Source organism: Trachurus japonicus, chromosome 9 (genome assembly GCF_045865225.1).
Source record: "Trachurus japonicus isolate A0001 chromosome 9, Traja_1.0".
Lineage (NCBI taxonomy): Eukaryota > Metazoa > Chordata > Actinopteri > Carangiformes > Carangidae > Trachurus > Trachurus japonicus.
Window position 1 is genome coordinate 27,695,261 of NC_140915.1, and position 24,574 is coordinate 27,719,834.

Genomic DNA, 24,574 nt, shown 5'->3' on the forward strand with positions numbered 1-24,574 from the left:
GCCATTCCTCCGCTTGGCTGACAGAAAATAGCTAACTGGATTACTGCTAAAATTCAGAGTAAAGTGAACTCCCAAACTTCTATATGGCAAAGTGCTAAGAAAGCAACCCCCCCAACCCTTCCACTATCCTCATCAGCATCCCTCCGATCAGACTTTCTATCCCTCCATCCCTCCCTCTGTTCTCTCTTTCTCTTGCCCCCCTCAACCAACATCCCCCTTAAAAATGGCCCAGTGGTGTGTGATCTGGAGGAGAAGAGAAGAGAGGAGAGGGATTAGATAAGGTTGAGAGGTTGAACACTATGAACCCAGGGCTAAAAAGTAAGAATCCTAAAAGCAGTTAAGAGCTTATTAATGTGTGTAAGGAAGCATATTAATCGACTCAACTCTATCAGTGGGCTGGGTGGGTTATGTGTGTGTCTTTGTGAGTCAATGCGGTGCAATAGAACATGTACAATATAATATTGTGTGGGGCATAGTTTTAGATACAGAGCAAGATAGGTGTTAATTCAAGCTTATAGTGTTTTTTGTGCAATGTTGGATGTCGTTATAATACAAAGAGTGGGGGTATACTTCAGTGTGTTTCTGAATGGCTGTGTGCAGGTGGTCTGGCAGCTCAGCAGGAGTTAGAGTGAGAGGTGTAGTGAATAAAAAGGTTTGTGTGTGCGTGCGCGTGTCTTGGGTGGGTGCTGTTAAAAAAGATGAAAACAGCCCTGCTAAAGAGGTTTGATTTGATCCACCACCCACCCCGACTAACAGAGGTGAAGGAGAAAGGCACGCACGCACACTAACGCACACACACACCAATGTCAAAACCTTAGTCCTTTTTCCACCTCCTTTACTCTTTTGTCTGTCGGTATGTGTGCGCCTTCGCATATCTGCATATGTGTTTCCGTGCATGTGTGAATGTCTGTGTGCGCGTGTGATAGCTTACTTTGGGCTGGACAGAAGCAGAAATGTGCAGAGTAAAGGCAGTGCAGGAGGAGGTGTGGACGATAGAAGCGAGGTCATACACACTAACATCCTGCTGACTTCTGGGTCAAAGGTCAAAATTCAAGGAGCACAACACAGAGTCAGTCTGCTCACTCATTAATCTTTATCCTGAGTCTTGAAATCCCTGCATCTAGGGACAAGTGTATTTGGCTGGAAAATCTAAACCTTACATGACCCCTGTTTTTCTGGTTAACGACAATAATTGTGTATTTGACTGCTGGTTTGAAAAAAATTGCCAGAGAGACCAATTTTGTATCCATTTTTTAAATGCCAGGACAGAATACTGCACTGGTATGGATTGCAAAATCAATTATCAATGTGCTAGCTTTTAGTATATTCAAAATAAATAAATGTGTGGCAGTGAGCTCATTACGTTGACTGTCCTGACATCCATCTCACAGAACTGTGTAAAGGCAAAACTGCTTAAGTGCAAAGTATTTCTGAAAGTCTTAAAATGACATACCACACATCTGACCTCCTCCAGCATGGTTTATGCAGGCAAAGGAAACAGAGCCCAATATTAAGTTGTCAATGAAAGAGCACACTTTCTCATAGGATGGAGTAATATTGATTAGGACTGTATTAACAATCTCAAATTGCTATCGTTACTGAATGGTAAAAAAAAATAAGGCAAGAGGAGGCGGAGAGAAGAAAATATATAGACATGCACTCACTAACAGCAACACACTAATACTGGGCGGGGCCAGGGAGTTCTTAATGGCATGGATTTACAAAATATTGGACTCAGTGCTTTGAGATTTAACTCCATGTTGAAATAATTGCATCACATAACTTCTGAAAATTTGTCTGCAGCACAGTCGTTCCACCGATCTCCCATATCCCAAAAGCATTCTCCTGGATTGATATCAGGTGACTGAGAAAGCCAATGAACCACACTGAACTCATCCTCATGCTCATGGAACCACTTTGAGATGACTTTTGCTTAGTGACATAGTGCATTATGATTCTGAGATTAGCCATTAGTCGATGGTAAATTGTGGCAATAAAGGGATGCACATGGTCAGCAACAACACTAAGATACACTGTGACATTCTGAGAAGCTTTTCTGCTCACCACAGATCCAAAGAGTGATTATCTGAGTTACTGTAGCTTTTCTGGCAGCTCTAACCAGTCTGACCATTAACCTCTGAGCTCTCTCTCATCAACTTGGTGTTTCTATCCACAGAACTGCTGCTCACCGGATGCTTCTTCTTGCACCATTCTTAGTAAAAGCTCCAGAGACTGTTTTGTATGAAAATCTCAGGAGCTCAGCACTTTCAGAAATACTCAGTCAAGCTCCTCTGGCACCAACAATAATGCCATGGTGAAAGTGACCGTGGTCACATTTTCCCTGTTCTGACCTTTGATGTGACCGTTAGCTGAAGCTGCTGACCTGTATCTGCTTTGACTTATTATTACACTGCTATTACATGATTGGCTGCTTACAGTAGATGAGTACATGAGTATACAGTTGTTCCTAATAAAGTGCTTGGTGCTTGTAAATATAGAGAATAAAAACATATGAGAATCATTTAAGTTGCATCCTCAAAACAAAACAAGTTATTGATATAAGCACTAATCATCATAATCTAAACAAGCTGTACATGACAATTATAACAACCACCCACGTGTGACCCAAGTCACACACACACATGTTCCTCATGGTCATGATATGACAAACTGACATCCAATATGCATTAGCTCTCAGATTATTAAATACATTACTTAAAATAAGAATATCGAGTTAGTTTGACTACCTTACTGTGAACGACATGATGGATTGTTTACCATCAGACCTTCGTGTCAGATAGTGTAAAGCAAGTTCATCAGCTGAATGATGGGGAAACTGCACACATGTAAAGAAGTGTGATAGAGTAAGATAGCACTGCAGCTAATTATCCCTTATTAGAGTGTGTGTAAAGGTACTGCCAGGGGGGTTGAGAAAAAAAAAGCTTGTGTTGACAGCTCACACACCGCCTGCTAGTCCCACAGCAGCCCTAACTCTTGTCAGACATCAGAGACTGATGGATTTCACACACACACACACACACACGCACACACATGGACTCGCACACAGATGCGCAAACACCCACCCACACGCAGTCACGTACAAGCATTACTCTGACGTTACTGCCATCAACCAAAGTAAAACACACTTAATCGATGAGGACACTTTTCTGTGAAATGCTGCGATGGGGAAAAGTCTGGCTCATTGTACCCATAATGTTTAAAGTCTTACTGAATGAGAGCTTTTAAGAAAAAAATTGGCTGGACCCTCTTGACTCAATTATGAATTTTGTTGGCAGGGGTGACGGAAGATACATTTATAAGGAGGGAAACATTGTTTTTATTTCTCATCACTTTGGCATCACCTTGGCCCTATTTATTTTCACAATGAAACTAGATTTATGTAAAGGGTCACTTCCTATATTTGACCACAAGTGTAAACTGGCCAAGGAGCCTCGATCTGTGTGCTTGTGTGTGTGTGTGTGTGTGTGTGTGTGTGTGTGTGTGTGTGTGTGTGTGTGTGTGTGTGTGTGTGTGCGTGCGTGTGTGCGCTTGGGTATATGTGTGAGTATATGATTAGGGGGTGTACAGTCAGTGTAGCATGATAAGAATGTAGCAGTGTGTTTGCAGAGTGTGTGTTAGGGAGATAATAATCCCAGCGGTCAACAAGAGTAAAGGGCCAGAGCTGCACTGACCAGCCCACCATCTGAGAGAGAAAAAGAGAGCGAGGGAACGAGGCAGAGGAAGAGGGAGAGAGAGTGAGGTAGCCATGTGGTTAACACTTGCTCACTGAGAGGCGACTGGAGCTCGGCCAACCTCTTCACACACAGGCTGACCACACAAGAGCCTCTCTTTCTCCCTCTGCTTCCCATCCTCCCTTCATCCCTTGTTACCTAACATTTCCTTCCCTTGCTTCCTCAGGCTCAGCTAACCACCTCCCATCCTCCTCCCCACACCTTCTCGCCTCTTTTGTCTCTTCCAAACTTGCCCCCCCCCCACTCCCCATTTTCTCACCCAAGTGTCTTCTCCTACCTCCCTCCATGACCCTAAACTGTCACTCCGTCCGCCTCCCCCATCATGTCTGTTTTTGATGAACATCTTTCATTCGGTCCCCCCACCCGAGCTCTCCTGCCTTCCTTTTCTGTCTCTCCTCCCTCTCTCCATCCCTTTGTCCTTCCCTCCCTCTCCGACTTACCCGTATGGGGATCCGTTCGGTCTCTGTCTCCTTCTGCGGGTTACGGTACTTCTCATAAAACTCTCTTTTCTTTTTGCCCTCTTTATCATCTTTCCGTTCCCTCTTTTCAGCAGGCTCGTCCGAGGGTTCGGTAGGAGAAGGCAGGGGAGAAGACTTGGCTAGCATCTCCACCTCCAGGTAGTTCTCGTTGGGGTTCAGCACCATCACACCATAGCCCTCCTGAAGCACATATGAAACATAAGAACATGTAAGTGTATGAGAGCCGTGGCATCATGAGATTCTGTTCTTAATAAGGGTTAAGCATCAACAATACTTGATACATTTATTAGTTTCCCTATAATTATCTAGATCTACGTAGTATATGATAACACACTGACTTTGTAAAGATCTTTATCATAACACATGGTTTACAATAAAAAACAAATTTGGAATTAACAAGTGTCTCAGAAAAAGAACATCAAAAGAAAGCAATAAAAAGTCATGGTAGAAGACTTTATCAATAGTATTGGAATAAGATTAATGGAGAGATTATGGCAGATAAGCATTCGTGTGTTATGTGTGTGTGTGTGTGTGTGTGTGTGTGTGTGTGTGTGTGTGTGTGTGTGTGTGTGTGTGTATGAGAGAGAGACACACAGACACACAGACACAATTACACCGAGGGTGACTGTCTATTTTTTCCTTAATTCCTTCTTGGTTCTCTTTGAAAACAGCTGTGTAAACTTTATTGAACTGTCTGACAGAATCATTTTTGTTGTTTTTTTAGTTTGTCGCTCTGATATTTTTTACTCAGAGAGAAAGCCAATATTAACTTTGTCAAACCCTCTAGGGGAAGTTCAGAAACCACTGCAATGAAGCTCAAAAACTTGACCTGCTCATTCTTGGTTTGGTTGTTGCTCATGGTGAAATCATGAAACGCATTTATATGAACAAATAACACTGAAACAATGCTTAAAAGGCAGATTGTGAGATGACTGTGGAAAAGATGCAAATCCAGACTGAAAGAAATGGCAGAGAAAGAGACAGAGGACAGTGTCACTCCGGGGACAAGCCCGAGAGGCAACTAGGGAACTGGAATTCAGCAACGGTGGTTTCAGTCAGTGAGTAGCATTTAGTGACTCCAAAGGCCATGTGTCACTTAATATCAAACCCAATCGATCCTGCCATCACTCGACAAAAGAGTTTGCTTCAGCAGCATACATATCTGTGTGCATGTGCTTGTGTGTATGTGGTTTTAAACTTCTACAGACAGCACTAAAGAAACTAAACTAAAAAAAATGGGAACGTTTTTAAATTTAACAAAATTTGAATTAATATTAATAATAATAATTCAAGATTCCAAAATTTAAAAAAAAAGTTCAAAAGAATTAAAAAGAGGAGAAATGTAGCAGAACCGAAACTGGAGAGGTTATAATAAGAGACAGCAGGGAAATGTATTGTGGAGAGAAGGAAGCTTTTTTTTGTAGCCTTTTGTGACTTCTTCAACTTTGAAGACATTTTAATTAACTGTGTTTATTATCCCAAGCACTCTGAAACTAAAGCAGGAAATGGAGGGATTCCTGTTTCACTTAAGTTGTGCTTTTTACACACAAACACCAGAACTTATGGACATATGCCTGTGCAAACACACACATCCAGACACACGGAGAATGACAAAAAGACCTTTAGGAGATGTGAGAGCGAGTTGAGAGAGGCTCTGTCGCTCAGCTTCCACTACAAATCGCCCTTTCTCACATACACACACACACACACACACACACACACACACACACACACACACACACACACACACACACACACACACACACACACACACACACACACACACACACACACACACACACACACACACACACACACAATGTCTTCTCCAGGCAGCGCGTCTTCTCTTCCTTAATAAGTGTTAACACAATGTGCTTGTCTTTCGTTGACGCAGCATGAGTGTGTGCGTCCTTCCTGTGCCCATCGACATCAAACCTGCCACACACCCCTTCCCTTAGCACCTGCCGTGTGTTGACAAGAGCAAAATGACACTTTCTCACTTGTTCATCTTATAAAATTAGTCTGATTCTCACTGCCTTTCAAATTCAGACGAGGCTTTACTTCCCTCACCGGACATATTTGTGATGTAAAATGCATTATTGATGTAAGGACAATTAAGAAAATATTTTTTTAGTGAGAAGAAACTTGGAAATAAGCAAATGTAGTATGTGTTTTAGAAATATATTCACAATCATATCAGCATTTAAATGCCAGGAAAATCCAATAATTGTATCTAATTTCAGATGTAAAACCCCTGTTGCTACATAATGGAATTTTCATGATGAGGACATGAAGTTTTATATTTAATTTCAAGAAAAAGGAAGACTCATTCTAAAGACTAAGTCTAATTGAGATAACATTAAAAACAAAATGTTCATATGTGTCCATATATGTCTCAAAATCTGTCTTATGGTATACTATACAAACTACAGGTGGATGATGGATTTTTATTTGTTTATGTGTGCATGTGTGCGTACACACAGCAGAAAAAGTGAAGTTAAGGAATGGTAATGAATGAGACTTAACCCAGCCTTCAAACACAAAAGTTCATACAGAATTGTGCGGATTCAGACAGAAGAAAAGAAGGAAAAGAATGGTAGAAGGAGAGAGAGAGATAGAGAGAGGGAGAGAGAGAGAGAAGAGTAAAATACAGAAAGGAGAGACAGGGATAGGTTGTAAAATGATAAGACAGATACTGTATAAAAGGAGGGAGCACCAGAGAGATGTAGTCTCACAACCAGCTTTGTGCCACTGCCCACTGGTGGCAGCCAGATAAAATAACTGACAAGACCCGTTCAGCCTATGGCAACAATATTATAATAGAGAAAAAAGTTAAAATCAATAATGCAATGTAATATGTGATCTAAGAATCTTGAACTATACATATATATACATACAGTATATATAGATATATAGGCTATACAGATTAAAAAAAATGCAACGAGAGAATGAGCACTCTGCTGCACTGTAAACACGGAATCAAATGAGAGGAAAGAAAGACAGACAAACATCACATCACATCACTTTGTGTGCATTTCTCCTTTCCTCTAATCCTGGTTCACAAGGCCAAAAGTTAATGGTTTAGCAACCCTGGTCTCCTGACTGACCCTAACCCTAAGTGGCCTACAACCATTTTTAGCCTGCAATAAGGCTTGGCCTTAAGCATATAATGCTAACCCCAAGTTCCTAGCCTTTAGCATCCTTATGCCCACCCCAAGTGGCCTATAGCCTATGGCCTTCCCTTTGGTGAGGCTAACTCACCTAACCGAGCTAACAGTGCTGTGCTAACCCTTTCAGCTGCCCAGTCACCCAGAAGGACATTGCTGTAAAGGCGACCAGTGTCGTTGGCGTATTTAGTCTGGAAGAGCAAGGCTGTCGACTTCACCTCTGTGTCGGAAACAATCATTTACTTAAACACTGAGAGGTCCGTGTTGGTGTCAGGGCATCACTGCTCCCCCTGTCCAGTCACTCCCTCCTCTTATTCTTCTCTCCTTCAACAAAAAATATAACAGCAAGTCTGTTGCTGGTGGACAGGGCACAAAAGAGCAATATGGAAAATTTCTTCTTCACATTTTGTCAAAAAATAATTTAATTTCATTTAAGGTTCTTTTAGAAATATGATTCTGTTATTTCTTTTAATAAAATGTGATGACCTAAATGTACTGTATACACAAAATCTATCGACACAACGTATGCAGACTAAACAAAAATAACCACACCAATCAAACATCAAATTAAACATAAAATCAAAACAGCACAAAGTCAATCATTTTCCTAAATCTTGCAGAACTAGCAAATGTACTTTGCGTCATTCGCAAGACCAACTTCTCCCACAGAGCTCATGTTCATCATCCTAGTCCTTGTGTTGTTTTGTGACAGCTATAATCTAAAGTTGCGTCATTTGGTCTTTGTGTTTCTAGATAAATGCTCACCCTTCTCTCTCTCTCTCTCTCTCTCTCTCTCTCTCTCTCTCTCTCACACACACACACACACGGACTGGATACACCTGCTAAATCTGATCTTTGTGTTGTGATGTGCTGTCAAAGTGTGAATCTTGGGTCACACTGCTCTTTATACTACTAAATCTCTCTCTCACACATTGCTAACACTGGGTCACATTGCCTTTGTCCTATACACACACACTGTCTCAGATAAAGCAGACACACACGGTCCTCTAGCGTTGGGTCAGTCTTGCCTTTCTGCAGCAGTATGCAGGCTAAGTCTCTTCCCATGCCCTGTGGGTGCCCCTGTGCCACCGCCACACTGAGCCCCTGCCCTGGGGGCAGCGGTCAAGAGGGTCGCCACGACCCCTCTAAGGGGGGGGGGGGCCCGACCCCCATCACCCTGCTCCGGACGCTCCTTAGCGCTCCTTTGTCAGCCTGTCCTGCACCAGATAGCACAACAAAGGCTGCCGCTGCTACAGAAACCAGGGCTTGTCTCATCATCGTGATGAAACCCTTCCTCTGTCGTCCTTAAAAACCCAAACACTTACTGTCCGCAAGGTATTGAGAAACAAATTAACAGAAAAGAAAACATATGCTACACAGTGCAATAAAAATGTCATGATATTATGCATCAACTGTGATTTATTGTCATAAAATGAGACCATAATGTGCCATCTTAACAATCTCGTCAATACACTTTGATGACACTGATGTGTTCTCTTTATGGTAAAATTAGATGTCTTTGTCCACTAGAACTTTGATGGTAACAGATCATTATTTTCTCTTGCAGTCGCATTATTTAAAAAGGAAGCGGGCAGTGTGTCTCCGTGTGCATCTACATGTGAGTGACTACACAAGAGCGAGCTCGAGTAAATAAGATGTCCCTTTAAGACAGCAGTGCCTCTATTTTTCCAGTGGCGTTGTAATGAAATGAAATGTGTCTAATGTGCGGGAGCAGGGAGAGAGGCAGCCGGAGTGAGAGGGTGTTTCATCTGTGCGTGTGGAGCTCAGCAAAGCTTTGATGTGAGAGCTCTCATGTAGTGAGCAGGGCTTTGGGCACAGGGAAAAGGACAGCACTTGACAGGTACAAAGCATGGCTGATAGCGGTCACGGGTGCATGCAGTGAGGAAAGTGGATGGTATGGTTGCGTGAATTTGAGGTTGGATGTGCGGCTGTTTGCTGAATAGGAGCATTTAAATGCTCTCTGTCACATTGCACTTATATTTAATGTATTTGTATATCCGTACGCATGCATCTCACATCACAATATTTCAACATGCAGTCAATGGGTGTCCACTGAAATTGGCTCCCGTTTACTTTATTAGTTTTCTGTCGGGGGGCTGTTAGGTTCAGGGCAAGCGGCGCTCCCTTTTCTCAACAAGCCCTCGCTGCACTTCCTTATTTCACCAATACGCAGCTCCCGATTTGCTACTCAGGCTTGACTGACAAGGAGGAAAGGGTCACCCAGCATGGCATACCCAATAAGAGGAGGAGGAGGGGAGGGATGTCTGCAGGCTACAGTCGGGTTTGAGATCTGAATGAGGCACAATGGCTGACTGAGAAGAAAGGCGAAGTTGGGAAATAAGTGCGGGCAAAGCGTTGGCGTCACAGTTTCGTTCAGAATTTAAATACGAGTGGTTGAGGTGACAATCAAATACAAGTAAAAAAAAAAAAACTGTTTACAGGAAGACCAAAAAACAGAGAGTTCCTCAATACAGAGGTACAGAGGAGCTGAGAGGGAAGGTAAATACTGTAATAACAAGTACACTCTTGCTCTCCGTCTCTGTCAGGGCCACCCTGCTCTGTGTGACCTTGTCTGTCTCAGTCTCTACGTGAGCTTTTTTTTGCATGCAGGGCCCCTTTATCCATCCGATCCCCCTCTTTTCTCCCTCTCTCTTTTTTCCCCACTCCCCCTCTCCCTGAGGCTGACATACCACACAGATCGCACAGTACTGTCAGATTAAGTCACGGTGCCCCCTTTCTCATTTTAACACAGCACCAGTCTGAGACCCCCCCATACCCACCCAACACACAACTATGTTTCTCTGAGAGCAAGAGGATGGAGGAGTACTTACTGTACCACAGAGGCTACGAAAAGACATGTGGCTTTTAGGGGCGATGTGAGAGGGACTGAGGCAGGATTGTCATCAGCCTGTCATCTCAAAATCAGTCACCTTCTTGATAACCAGTGACACTCAGGGGGGCACATGGAGAAGATCTAAATGATATTAAATGTGATTATTTATTTATTTCTTTTTTAAGTCAGTAAAATGTTCAGGTTGTTTAAGAAAAATATCAAGATAACGGGCTGCAATTACAACACAAGTGAAGAAATGGTGTTGAAACTAAGTGGTATAAGTCACAATACATACATACACACAGTACATGTGCTCAACTTCATTTTGCTTTTTGATCCTCTGCTTAACTCCACATCCGTGTATGTTTAAGCAATCAATTGAACAGCCAACACAAATGTTTACACAGGAAAAAGTAAGACAAACTGAAGCTTCATCTCCCCATCTGCCCTCTGAGTTAATTTGGAACAAATCACCCACTGCATGGGTTTCTCCTCTCATAAAGAGTACACATTTAATTAAGTTTCTTTAAATTCAACTTTTCACTTCAAGTTCAAAGACTCTATTCGACGTTCGCTTCCCCTAATGTAGTCGTACGCTAATTTGGTCAAAGTAAATAAGACTGCGGTAATGATTATCTTTTTCTTGATGTTAATGAGCACAAATAGTTTAGGTCCGAATAAGAAGCTAACCTTTGGAGCTAGTCAAGTAGTTTTGTCTGTAATAAGCAGCTGAGTTTTTAACCTTGGCATGGATGTCTGGGCTCATTTGGATATTGTTTATATGTGGAGCTGAATATTTATAAATGAGTTCAAAGTGGAGCAGTGGGGTGGAGGAAGTGGAGAGAATAGCACAGCTTCTGATCCCCGATGCCTCAGCTTCTTTTCATGCACGCATTTACATTTCCTTCTCTCTGTTTCACTTTCTATTTCTCTCTTCCTGTTTCGCTCCTCCCGACCTGTCTATTTTCAGCACCTTAGTCAAAGGATAGACATTAAGACATTCACACAAACACTGTTGAGTAACCTACTCAGCGCGATGCCAGAGTCAGTTTACTTGTCAATTATTTACCACGCTCAATGTCTGAGAATCTCAGAATTTCTTCAGCCACTCTTTATGCTTGATGGTTGATCAAGAATCCAAGCGTCTGGACACACACTGCCATGTAAACACACACATGACACTGAGACATAGACACACATACGCACACACACGGAGCGTTTGGATGCCTGCTTCATCTGCTCTCAGCACGACACACACAGAGGGAGGTGTGGGGTTGAGGGTGGGGGTTGCTAGATTGGGGGTGGATGTAGCATTAATCACCGTCCAGGTGGAAATTGTCAGAGCTATCGATTGTGCAAGTAAATGTTACACAAGTCATTTGTCAACTTTTCTTTCTTTTCTTTTTTTTTTTTTTTACAGAAGATCCGTGTATGTGTCATTTCCAAAGTCACATGAATTTATATTCGCTGAGATTTTAAAGCTGCCAAACCAGAGGTGTGATCGGCTCCATAAGCAGTCCTCGAAACACCTGATTGCTTCTGAACATAAATACTGTATGTGAGTGTGTCTCAAAGTCTGACTACATCTTATTTATGCTTAAATCTTTAAACAATTTGACAAACTTTACAAATCAGATCAATGACTATTAAAATTAACCGTGCAAGCAAACAGTGTTGCTTTGGCTGATTATAAAATCAGTTGCATAAGGAATTAGCAATATCGCCACTGTACTTTAATATTAGAACACACTCCGCTAATGTGCTCGCCACAAACACAGTGTACAGAAGGCAGGGAAAGTCCTCAGCCTGCGGAGAGAAAGCTGTGGGGAAATAAATACAGGAGGCTTATTCTGACGCCGTTAGCATTTTGATTTATATATTCTATATTGTCTCCCCTAAGCATACACATGTATTTTTAATGAGGGCACGGAGAGATATAGATCATGGAATGATAGGTGCCTCCCTGCCCTCCTGCCTAACTATTTAATGTATAAATCAGGGGGATAGGAGAGCAGAGAGGGGGAGTCAGAGAAGCTACAATATGAGGGAAGACATGAGGAGTGGAGGCGTCGCAGGAGCAACCCTGTCTTGAAGGCCACTAAGTGCATGGAAGGAAGGAAGACAAAGGCCCAGAAGGAAGGAACATGAGGCTAATTGAAGATGATGATCATAATGATGATTATTATAAAGAAGTATTTGGCTGATCTTCAAAATCTCATCCGAACAGGATTGGAAAAAATAATAAGGCATCTGACTTCTGCCATGGCAGTGAAATATCCATCTGTGATCATCATGCTGCTAAATGACACCAAAAAGTGAGGGAGCCTTTCAGTTTGACTGCAGTTGAGAAATTGCCCCACCATGCGAATTCTTTAAGAGCTCTGTGGACAAATGTTTCTACTTCACCATCTGGACAGGTAGTTAGTGCGTTAACACACATGAACACACACACACGGTGGGTGCGAGACGCATGGCCATATGTACAGACTGAGCCAACCGGGGTCAATGGTAGGACACATCTAAACATTGTGGACACATGAATGCATGCATGTGTATGCACAGACCTTAGCACATACCCAGCACCATGGTAGAATAATACACAAGCGTATATGTGTACGCCACAGTAAATTACTTGGAAAAAAAAATACTGTACATCTGTATGGTAAAATTAAAATAACTTCCCATTACAGCTTAAGAGGGCATATTTTGAATGTATGTAGCATGTGCCATTTCACATTCTCATTTTTTTTTTAAAATTAAATGATCATTACAATATTGTGTTTATAATTCCAACATCAGATTTTGTGAAAGTTTTGGTAGGTGTGACACATCGAGTGTCATTTACCAGTAATCGGCACTGTGTTGGTGAATAATGAGACCATGCTGTCGCACCCAGGGTATTAATCTTACTGAACATCACAGGACCACTATGACCCCTATGGGCCAAAGGTCAAAGAGGAATCCCTTCACCTTTGCCCTGTTATTGTGACCTAGGAGGGAGAGCCACACAGAGACCTGGGGGTCCTGCCAATGTTGCTGACTGTTGCGGTGTGACGTGAGTGTGTGTGATATCTCATGATAAGTGTGACCTTTCATGAGATTAAATTTGTACGGTCTTATATGGGTAAAATAATCATTTCTATCTGCAGTGGTATTGTACACAGAGTGGCGGGCAGCAATCGTGAAATCGGCAATAAATCTGAAGGCCACAGTATTAGCACACATAGACACACATCTACATTGATTGACAAACACACACACACACGCACTACTCCAACAGTCCAAGAGCCTGACCTCTCTAAGTGGAGGTGCACCACAGGTCCACAAGTCACGGGAGGTCGCCACAGCCAATCACAAGCTGTGTTTGAAGTGTGAAGGGTAAACACCACGGTTGCTCTGTCCTGCCATTTACTCTGCTTACTTTCACAGGATGTAACCTCGAACAGAGGTGGCGGAGAATATAGTCTATCTGTGCGCATGCATGTATGTATGTCTGCGTGTTCCTGCACATTTTCCATAGTGTCATTACCACATGGCTGGGTCTATGCTTCAGAGCACACACATGGAGCTACGCATGTATGTTGGAATCCCCTTCATCCTCGCACCATACGGCCAAATACACATGGTGAAATCCATGCTGTGGCAACTAAGGAAACCATGCATGGAGCAATAGACATTTTCCTATTAACCCAATGTAGCCTTCAAAAATGGTTGAAAGCAATTAACCATGGAGAACGGCTGTGAAACACATCCTCTCTCCCTTCAGCTCTCGCTCTCTCACACACAGGCCAACCCCCTCAGCCCCACCGCCACCACAATCCTCACTAGAAGCTCTTTCAAATCTACTACTTTTTTTTAAGACCACCTGTTGTCTATTATTTTTACATACTGCTTTTCTCATAAATCATAACACTAGGTAATTAATCAAGCTGTCAAAACAGGGACCGGAGGTCACCTGGAGGGGTCGGAGGTGGTTGCAGGGCCGATGGAGGTCAGGGTCACACCGCATTCCTCATTATCAAGTTGGGATGGGAGAGGGGCCAGGCAAACAAAAGCGAAAGCAGATGGGGGGGGGAGCAGATGAAAAAGAGGGCTAGAGAGACAGAGAGAAAGGGAGAAGGAGAAATTGACAAAGAAAAGTGAAAGAAGCTGTCAGCTGCCTACAGATGAAGACAGGAGAGGTGATTCTGAGAAGGGAGACATCACATAAAGAGGTGGCAAAAAGGAAAGAGAAAAAAGAAAGAGGCATGAAAAAAGAACAAAAGAAATCTACAAGATGTTTCTTCTGTATAGACCTGAAATTGGCTAGAGAGAGGAGAAAGAGAAAAGAAGGACGTAGGATGGTGTGGTCTGTTCGATGAGAAATAGGGAATCAGCTGCGGAAGTATGATTGTTATCACGTTCTTTTTCCTAGCTTGTGTGTGTGTGTGTGTGGGGGTGTGTGTGTGTACAAGTGATGAAGCGGACTGATATCTCTCTCAGAGGAGTGTGTATCGGTGTCTCAGTGGGTTGAGAGCCAGTTCAGAGACAGGACCACGGGCCTGGAGTGGCATGTCACCGACTCCAAAATACACACTGCTGATTAGATCACACAGATTAGATGGGCACATATAGACACAGATATACACACACTCCCAAATAATTGCCCACAGACAAAGAAACTGAACAAATGTACTGCCTATTGAAGTTATAGCTGGGGCCAACACTGGGCAAGAAGGGAAATTATGACAGAAAAGCACGTTATCTTGTTGATATGTTTAGGTTTTCTGATGTCTTCATGGTTTACCAAGTTCTGTGAAGTATATCATGTGTTGACAAGCAAGTAAAATGTATTATCTCATTATGTTGAGCATAAACAGGTTATGTGAAGTTAAGGGGTGCGAAATCAACAACATGGAAAAAACAAAGCCAGATGAGAGGATGGAGACAGACGACTGGAGTGACGAGGAGAGGAAAAGATGAAAAAAAAAGAACAATTTAAAAAGTGCAAATGCCGCGGAACTCCTTGTGCACCGTTCGCGTCCCCCTCCCCTACGTAGACCATGAATTCTCAGGCGTGGCTCGCTCTATCAAAAACATCACTCTTGAATGAGGCGCCGACCATTGCGCAAAATTAGCTGTCACCCTTTCCTCAAAATCTTTGTTAATCTTGTTTCCAGTGTTTGCGGATTTATCAGCACATGCATCAATGTCAGCTCCTTGGTTACTGAGCCGCACTACTTGGGAGAAGATATAATTAAAAATGTTTGGGGCGTAGGGGGGGAGGGCTGCTGAGGAGCGGGAGTGCTAGGAAAGATGGGGTTGGGAGGGGGGTTTTGGAGGGGTGGGTAGGGGGGGTGTAGTCTGGGAGGAGGAAGGTGAAGTCTTCCTCTCGTCTCGTAGTTTCCCCAGGGAGCCTGTGGAACACAGAGCCAGTGATAACACACAAACAGGCTCTGCCGCCCCGCTCTTCCTCTCTCTGCCTCACTCTCTGGTATCACCCGGGTCAGCGCGTGCCGCTATCTCTTTAATGATTCTAGTTCCACTGATCTGGTCATGGTCGGGAAACTGGTCTCACTGTTAACAGCCGCTTGACACGGAGGAAAACAAGAGCCAAATGCATCCATCTACTGATATCACAGCCTTATCAACCGTTTGATGCACAACAAACCTATCCTGAAGGTGTCACATGTGGGTGTCGTGGGGAGGGGGGCAGAAAGACGATCATACAGTACACAACATGCAGCACAGTCTCAGATTTAGTACAACTGAAATGAGTATTTAAAATGTGTTTGCATGTTCACTGACTTAGACTGAAACGCTTTTACATCTGTAGGGGTGGTGATGAATTACACTGTGGCACCACAGCTTGATCCTTGATAAGTTTCCACCACATCTCTTATTATCATTTGGCTTTTCAAAAACCATTACTCGCCCATCCAGCTCGCTTCAAGGGGCAAGGGACACCATGCTTTAGAAAGTAAACAATCAACTCTTCTCTGCTAACTCAGACACACAAACGCACAGCCAACATGCATATACAGTACACATGTATAAACAACCACTCACACACGCACACACACCCCTTCTGGGAGTGTGGTTGCGATGCTGAGACATCCCAGAGAGCCGTGCCACAGTACCAGCAGGTTTCAGGTCTGTGTCGACAGAACTCTGGCCACAGACATGACAGCTCGGGAGACAGCTCGCGAGGATGACAGACACATGTTTAAAACATAGCGCATAAATGCAATCCCCTTATGAGAGGACACCTACCATAGCAGCCCTGAGTCTTTCTCCCAAAAGATTGGGGTGTCAAAGTACGCAACAACTATGCACCCCTTTGTGTGAATATCTAGAAATTGGAAAAAGAAAACAGGACAAACTGTGTGTGTGTGTGTGTGTGTGTGTGTGAGAGAGTCTACCGCGGCCAGTGTTCGCATCTTACTGTAGCTTGCACATGGTCAAGCAACAGGAAGGGGTTCACTTACAGTTAAATACAGGGCTTTTCACAGAGGCAAGAGGCATGCCACATTATCTCCCCACATTATGTGGAGGGCTGCCATGATAGTCCAGACTAAAGTCACACAACAGGTCTTGGAGACGAGAATATGACTGTCCTACGGCAGAAACCTCGGCATGGACGGTGAACATAAATGTGGCCCAAACCTTAATCTCACACTATGCCTGACACAATATGTCAGCACTGAGCTCACATATACTCTTCTCTTCTCCTTTACTCCAGCTCTTCTTCCTCCCTCCTTTTCTCCTCCATCCAGACCTTTAAGTGCGGTCTGGCAGGTTTGGCTGGGAGGTCGCGTATTCCCCCTCTTCATTAGTGAGAAAATGGACTCTGGTAAACGCTTGTTAAAGCCCTTACCTACACTCCCCCAGTTAATGGGAGTGATCCATTTGTGTCCGTTTCTGCCTGACAAGGCTTTACTGGAAGATTAATAGTGCGGTGTCAGGCCACGGCCACCCTCTGTCCCGCTCTCATTTCCTTTCTTCTGGGATGCACACATGCAATAATGGAGCCCCGTCTTTTGTTGTAACACCATGATTAGCCAGTGAGAAAAAAGTGCAGGAATGACAGAATGGGAGAACGAATGGAGGAGACAAGGGGAAAACAAAAGGAATATAAGAAAATGACGTGGAACAAGTGTAGGTTTCAGGGTTGTGAATTATGGCCACTTGAGAGATATTATTAATTAATCTCCATGTGAGGTGAGGAGCGATATAATGAATCACTTCTGGATATTTCCCCTGTTTTAAAGGTTTGGCTTTATCTTGATGTGATCCAGAGAGGGTTCTCAAAAAGAGTTGTCTATGTATGACAGAAAAAGAGACAGAGAAAGGGAACACTATGGGAGAAATAATAGAGACAGAAAAAAGACAGAGAGGGAGAGTGAGAGAAAGGAGAGGGGAGAAGTCCTTAAAGGGCCACCCAGGGTTTCGTCTATCACCCAGGCCCCCCAGCAATCCCTCTTCCTTTCGGGGATGACACTGTCAAGTGCTCTGTCCCTTCACTGGGTGAACAGGATAATCGCTAATTACACGGACATTCCCGGGAAGTCTGTCTTGTCCAGGAAGAGTAATTCTTGAGATGGGAATCCCATGGTGTAACAGGCCTGGAAATGTGCCATATAAACAAAGAATTAAAATACAAGCAGAATTCTTTATTTTGTTTTGTTTTTTCTCGTATTTTATCTCTATGGGTCTCTTTTCTCTGGTGATTTCTCTGATGGGCAGACCAACAATCTGGTAAACACACAAACAGACACAGACAGGCGACCTGCATCGCAACCCCCTCCTCACCACATCAGTCAGTGCCAACGAAGAGCAGGGTGTTTCTCAAAGCAGAGTATGGGGGATTGGGGTTGGTGGTGTCTCATTAAATTCTTGGGATTGTCTAATTGTCTTTCGTGGACCTCTGAGAGACTAGTACATTATACTCATTGCAATTAACTAAACAAAAGAGCCGAACCGCCCAAGCACAGGGGACAAGGCTGGCTAGGGGGAGCAAGCCGTCCAGCCGGGACCAGCACAACAAAACACAAACACACACACCAGAAGAGAGTGCGGAGGAACACCAAAGAATAAGAGAAAAGATATGAAGGAGAGCAAAAAAAAAATTAAGGGGGAATAAAAGGGGAGGGGAAGGAGTGAAGACTCAGACAGATCTTGGGATTGGCCAGATGTCAGAGTCGGGTGTGAGGTTGGGGTGAGACAGGGTGAGGCGAAAGAGGAGGAGGGTGTCTGTGCTCATTTGAGACGCACCTTTGTGCTGGACCTGTCTTGTTTACTGCACTACAGCTTAGCAGTGCGAGGGTCCTATTCAGGGTCCAGGCCTTTCAGAAGGTACTGAAGGAGCCCTTAAGCCCACTTAACTACCATTTTCACACACTCTGCCTGCTCTCCTCTTTGTCCTTGCCTCCATTACATCAAACGCAGGAACAAAGACAGGGAACAGAAACTGGGGCTGGCAGAATGGCGCCCATCACAAATATTAATTTGAAAAGGTGTTGGAGAGTAGAATCTACTTTTATGCACAAGGACAACTTAGGATTTTTTTTTTCTCTACCTTGTGGGGGGGCTCTTCGGGGGCCGCAATGAGCTTGGTTTTCAGGCTAAAGGGGAGGCTGAGGACTTGCAGCACAATTATCCAAGAATAAGGGGCTTGAGACGTGGCACACTGCTAAAGACTGAGCACACACAAGCAGAGACACATGCACGCGCACTGCCTATTAAATAAGCTCCAAACATCAGGCCTCATTCACTTGCCAAAGCTACTAGGCGGAGCAACAAACTCAAAGAGCACACACACGCGCACACGCGCACACACACATGCACACACCTCATGTGACTGCAGCGGTTTGCATACAAAAACCAAGGCAACCTTCTCCACTTCTCCACAAAAATATACATAATAATGTAATGTAAGCTTTCACATACATCTAAAGAGCAGCATTCAAATCGTGGCAAAAAACTAAAGAAAAACAATAACAAAAGATCATATATATTGAGATACCTGGAGCAATTCAGACGCACTTGATCGAAGCGTATTTGCCGGCAAGTAAATGGGTTTGTAAAACTGACCTTGAATTGACTGGTGGAAAGATAATTGTCTCAACTAGAGGTAATCCACAGTCCACTGCTCTTATTGCTATTAGCTGGGAAACACACAAAAGCTGCACACTCATATAAACACATTCACACAGGTGCAGAGCGCATGCGTTTTCCGTGGAATGCTGTTTTAGACAGATCACATGAGAAAGTGGGGTGAAAAGTTTACACTGCCATTACCCATCAGAAAAAAAGTGTGCGTGCCTCCTTCTGACGTCGTCACACACACACACCCACACACCCACACACACACACACACACACACACATACACACACACGTAACAAACACTTCCCTAGTTCAGGGAGTCATGGCCAGGGTAGTGTGGTATGTGAAAAGCCCATCCTGTGTGTATAGATGGTACATTGCTCTAATCTGCAGGATACAAGCCTTTCAGTCCCACCCCCTCCTCCACCTCAGTCTGCCCACATTCTGGGTCTCGTTGCTTGTCAAATCAAACCCTGCCCTGCCCTGGCCCTGGCCCTCAGCAGGCTGGCTCTCACCCAGCTACTCTGGCTGACCGTGCAAACATGTGGTCAACTTGGGTACAGCTGAACCTCAGTTCTCTCAGGTGTGGGATGGGAATAGGTGATGGAAAAAGAATAGAGAGGAGAGGAGAAATAGGACACATGCAGGACTAGCTCGAGGCAGGACCAGCCATAGATTTTCTTTAAAAAAAAATAAGGATTTGCAAAAGCTATAAAAATAAAAGTAATAACTTAGCTTAAACACCTCATTCTACCCTATTGAGTTCAAATATATTTAATACAAGGATCTCTACTCTCTGCTTGGTGCCACAGTGGAAGGTTGAAAGCTGGTGTGTGTGTTTATGCATGTGCTTAAATTATCAGCATGTATGCAAGCACAGGACCTGTCCAGTCACCTACGCAGGTGCTCCTGAGAGAGAGGATGAGAGTCCAGTCACCCGTGCACCCATAACCACCCACTCCTTCAAAAACATACACTTCAAAACATAACATAATCTCCTTATAATGATGCAGTGGGTTTGCCAACATTACTGGATGGAGAGGGAGAGAGACTGAAAGACGGTCTCCAGGTGTCCAGTAATAGTAGTGACTGAAACAATTTTGCTTAATTATTTTCATCTACCATACACTGGGGCTTCACACAAGTGCTTTGCTCCCAAGCTTCAGGGAGAACGAGGAAGAAATAAAGACAGTAGGGAATGAAAATCCGCTGCATTTAGAGAATGCGGGAGAAGATGCACTGAAGCAAAAAATACTGAGTGAGGAGGAACAAATGTAAAAGGAGAAATAAAATTGATGAGCATTTGTTTTGTTTTGTTCAGCTGACATGATAGGCAGTTTAATTAGTTTGATATATTTTTCGCTTATTGTGTAATGTTGTGCATCACAAATATTAGTGAAGAGAAACACTAATTTATATAGTACATGTCGAAAAACATGCAAAACAATACAACAAATAGGCATGCTGCTCAGTGAATTCACTCTAAATAGCACCGAATCCTTGATAATTTCCAGTGACACAGCAAACAGTTGGCTGGTAATCCTTTCCTTTTGCTGCAGAGTCAATACAGCGTTTCTCTGAATGTTCTCCACAGTACGATGCATGGCAAAAGAAAAAATGGGGGACATACTGTATGGTTACATAAAAAGGAATAGAGAGGACCTTCAGAGTAAAACCATGCAGTTGACAATGTTAAAATATACATCCTCAGATTTTTTTTTCATTGCAGAGAATTAAAGCCAAGACCCATCAACATCAACTAACTACTAATTTACAAGAGTGAATATTAGCCAATTATGAAACCTGTCTGCATTTTTTTTAAACTATCATAAAGTCAATTAACAAACAGAGCAAAATAAGTATTCATCTGTGAATTGCAAAGTTCAATTCAACTAAAAGTAAGTGACTGCAATAAAATGTAGGAGGGACAGCAATCTGTGCATGTAGGTTTGTGTCAGATTCAGGTTACAGAACAAGAGGACGGAAAAAGACAAGAAGAAAGTCTGTGAGCTAAGGATACCACCACAGTTGTAGTCCCCAGGGAAGAGTGGTGGGTGTTTCGATGACAAAGCCGTCTATTTCCATAGGCGCTCTGTGCCTGATCTCCCTCTAGTCCCTCAGAGCCAAAGCCTTGATCTGGGCAAACTGTGTGTCTGTGTGTGTGTGTGTGTGTGTGTGTGTGTGTGTGTGTGTGTGTGTGTGTGTGTGTGTGTGTGTATTTATCTGCTCGCATCATTACCAAGTTGATGGTACTGAGTCACAGCTGGTATGCAGTGCTACAATTTCTTATCCATCCGTTCTTTTATAGAGCCTATATCAGACCCAGACGAATGAATAGCCGTGTCTATGCTAACAAGTAACATTACTGCATTTTAGCATTTATGCAGGTAGCACCTCTAGGGAGAGACGAAGGAAGAGTCCACAGAAATGGACAGATAGCCTTGGGAGAGTTAGAGGAGGGACATAACATTAGATAAAAGAAGAGAAGGTGTGATAGTGGGAGCTGATGATGAAAGTGAAGGTAAAAATTCAGTTCTAACTTGATATAAAATGAAAATATTAGATAGATACAGTAGATAGATAGATAGATAGATAGATAGATAGATAGATAGATAGATAGATAGATAGATAGATAGATAGATAGATAGATAGATAGATAGATAGATAGATAGATAGATAGATAGATAGATAGATAGATAGATAGATAGAGATAGATAGATAGATAGATAGATAGATAGATAGATAGATAGATAGATAGATAGATAGATAGATAGATAGATAGATAGATAGATAGATAGATAGATAGATAGATAGATAGATAGATAGATAGATAGATAGATAGATAAAACAGGACTCAATTAAGTTAGAGAGAGGGGGGAGTGAAGAGGAGAGGAGAAAGTGTTGATCTAGCCTGACAGTATACTGCCACCTATCTGTCTGATCTGGTACAACAGTCCTGGCTCTTCACACATCTGTCCTAGGATTTGTCGCTCAAGTTTCAAATTATTCAGAAAAACACAACCATAAGAAAGGCAAGATCTGAGGCAGAGCGATGATAAAAGCCCTGAAGAGATTACATGCAGACAGTGACAGTTTAGAGAGCGGAGGATAGAGAGACCGAGAGGAAAAAAGAGGAAAATCATGTCTATTCCACAAAGCCTGTTTTATCAAAAGGTAGCATAGGAGCCTGGAGCAAACGTCTGCTCACCTGCCAGCCCAGCCTGACCAACTCTCTCTCTCTCTCTCAACTCCTCTCTTTTTATGGCCTTTGCCTACACCTCATACGCTCAAACTGCCAAATGCACACAAAAGCAAATTATGTTTTTTTGATTTAATTAACATCAAACCAAAAATTCCATAATGTGCATGCATATAAAAAGACATAAAAGTGGCCCACCCTGACCCCGCCCCCCCCTCCCATCGATTTCAGCATCAATCCGATTTAGGAATTCCCCGGCTGGGGAACAGGGATGGCTGCTGGGCTGGGCTACCACCAGCTTTGGTTCATATGCAGGTTCCAGTTCATCCACAGTTCACGCATACTCTCATCTTTTTGAAGCAGCATCCCATCAGCTCAGGATCATGATTATTCAGGACAGAGAAGAGAAGCGTGGCGTGCCATCAATATAACATCTGCCCTTCTCCCTCCCTCTCTGTTTCTCCTTTTTTTCTTTTACACAAATACAAAACTCCCTTAGAGAGTTAACGCCGCAGAATTTAAACCCATGTTCTGACCCTGTGTGCAGATCCATGCCAAGTAATCACTCGACTATCGCTCTCATTTTGCAGCGCCTCCCAGCAACAAAAAGCATACTGCCCTAAGCTTTGAACCTTTAACCATCCAATTTGACTAACTTTGAGGATCATCCTGCAAAGTTAAGCATGCATATTTAAACTTGCCACATCTGTAGAAATGCTGTTATTAATTCATGGACATTAAACTGAAAGAATATGAACATGGGTAGAGGCATCTCAGTACTTAAGGATTTTTACTTTAAATGAATCAAGGTTAATCAGGTTACTGTAAGAGTGCATTAATACTCATAAACATATACTGTATTTTCAGATAGGAGAGTAAGTGGAGTTTATATTACATGATATTTTATCAGATGGCTGACAGTCATCCAGTATTTATAATAACCACTAAGTTCAGAAGTCAAAACTCCACTGTGTCTTATAGTGCAAACCAGAATAAACACACAGCACTAATCCTTAGAATAAACATAAAAAAAATAATTATCAAATAACTGAGTTATATAAAGTGCAATACAATCCACTCCCCACTCAGTAGCAGGAGGTGAGACTACCAGAGAGAAACAAAAGCAGAAAGTCCCTGTTTCATTAAAGGGCAACTATAGTTCTTAAAAAAAAAGAGGATGAACATCATTTGACACACAGCATAAGGAGGGCAGGATGTTTTTCCTTGAATGCTCTGAGTAAGGTTCCCCACTAGTAAACCAGCTTGATTTTCCTGCACTGCCACCCACTGCCAACATATGTCCTTCTATACACAAGTAACACACATGAAACTTCACACATACAAGCACACGCGCTGATAGACACAAGCACATTTGTCCATCGACTTCATACACTGCTCCTCAGGGATGGGTTAAATGCAGAGAAAGAATTTCACTGTACTAGCTGTATATGTGACGAATAAAGTACCTTTACTTTTACCTTTACCTTACTTGCTAACAGATCCATCCGTCTAATAAAGACACAGATACAGTACCCCAACCCTGTTTGTACACACACAGAGACACACAAACTTTGTTCCTCTCATCTGGCCTCCTCCTCCTCCTCTCCTTGTCTTTATTTTAATCTGCAGGAGAGAAGTTCACCAAAAAGTCAGCGGGGCATACAAGAGTTGCGCCTCCAGCGTCACAGACTTGGAATGAGGAACAGGGGAAAGTGGAGGTAGAATTTATCAGCATTTTAAATTAACCAATTGTAAACAGAGAACATTTTCACATCAAGAACGCTCCTCACTTGAGAAAATTAAAATAACAGAGCATTAAGAAGCATATATTCTGCAAGACTGACAGTGTTGTTTAAGAAACAAGTTTTCTTATATATGTTTGTATATACCTTACGACTTAAATAATATTCATTTGCAGGAGCTGGGGTGAAGGATAAAAAGGAAAAGAACTAATGATGGAATAAATGAAAGAGAAAACAAGAATGAGAGAGAGAGAGAGAGAGAGAGAGATCTGTATGTAGGTTATTGCAGTCTTAC

General features: G+C 42.8%; 1 protein-coding gene across 3 annotated transcripts in view; it reads right to left on the reverse strand.

The window, feature by feature from the left end:
* The window catches only part of arb2a (ARB2 cotranscriptional regulator A), a 149,997-nt gene that overhangs the window by 84,239 nt on the left and 41,184 nt on the right, over nucleotides 1-24,574 (reverse strand). For all 3 annotated transcript variants that reach the window (XM_085787098.1, XM_085787097.1, XM_085787099.1), the window contains exon 7: nucleotides 4,193-4,411. In XM_085787098.1, coding sequence (XP_085643224.1) covers nucleotides 4,193-4,411 — 219 coding nt within the window. The remainder of the gene's footprint in view (nucleotides 1-4,192; nucleotides 4,412-24,574) is intronic.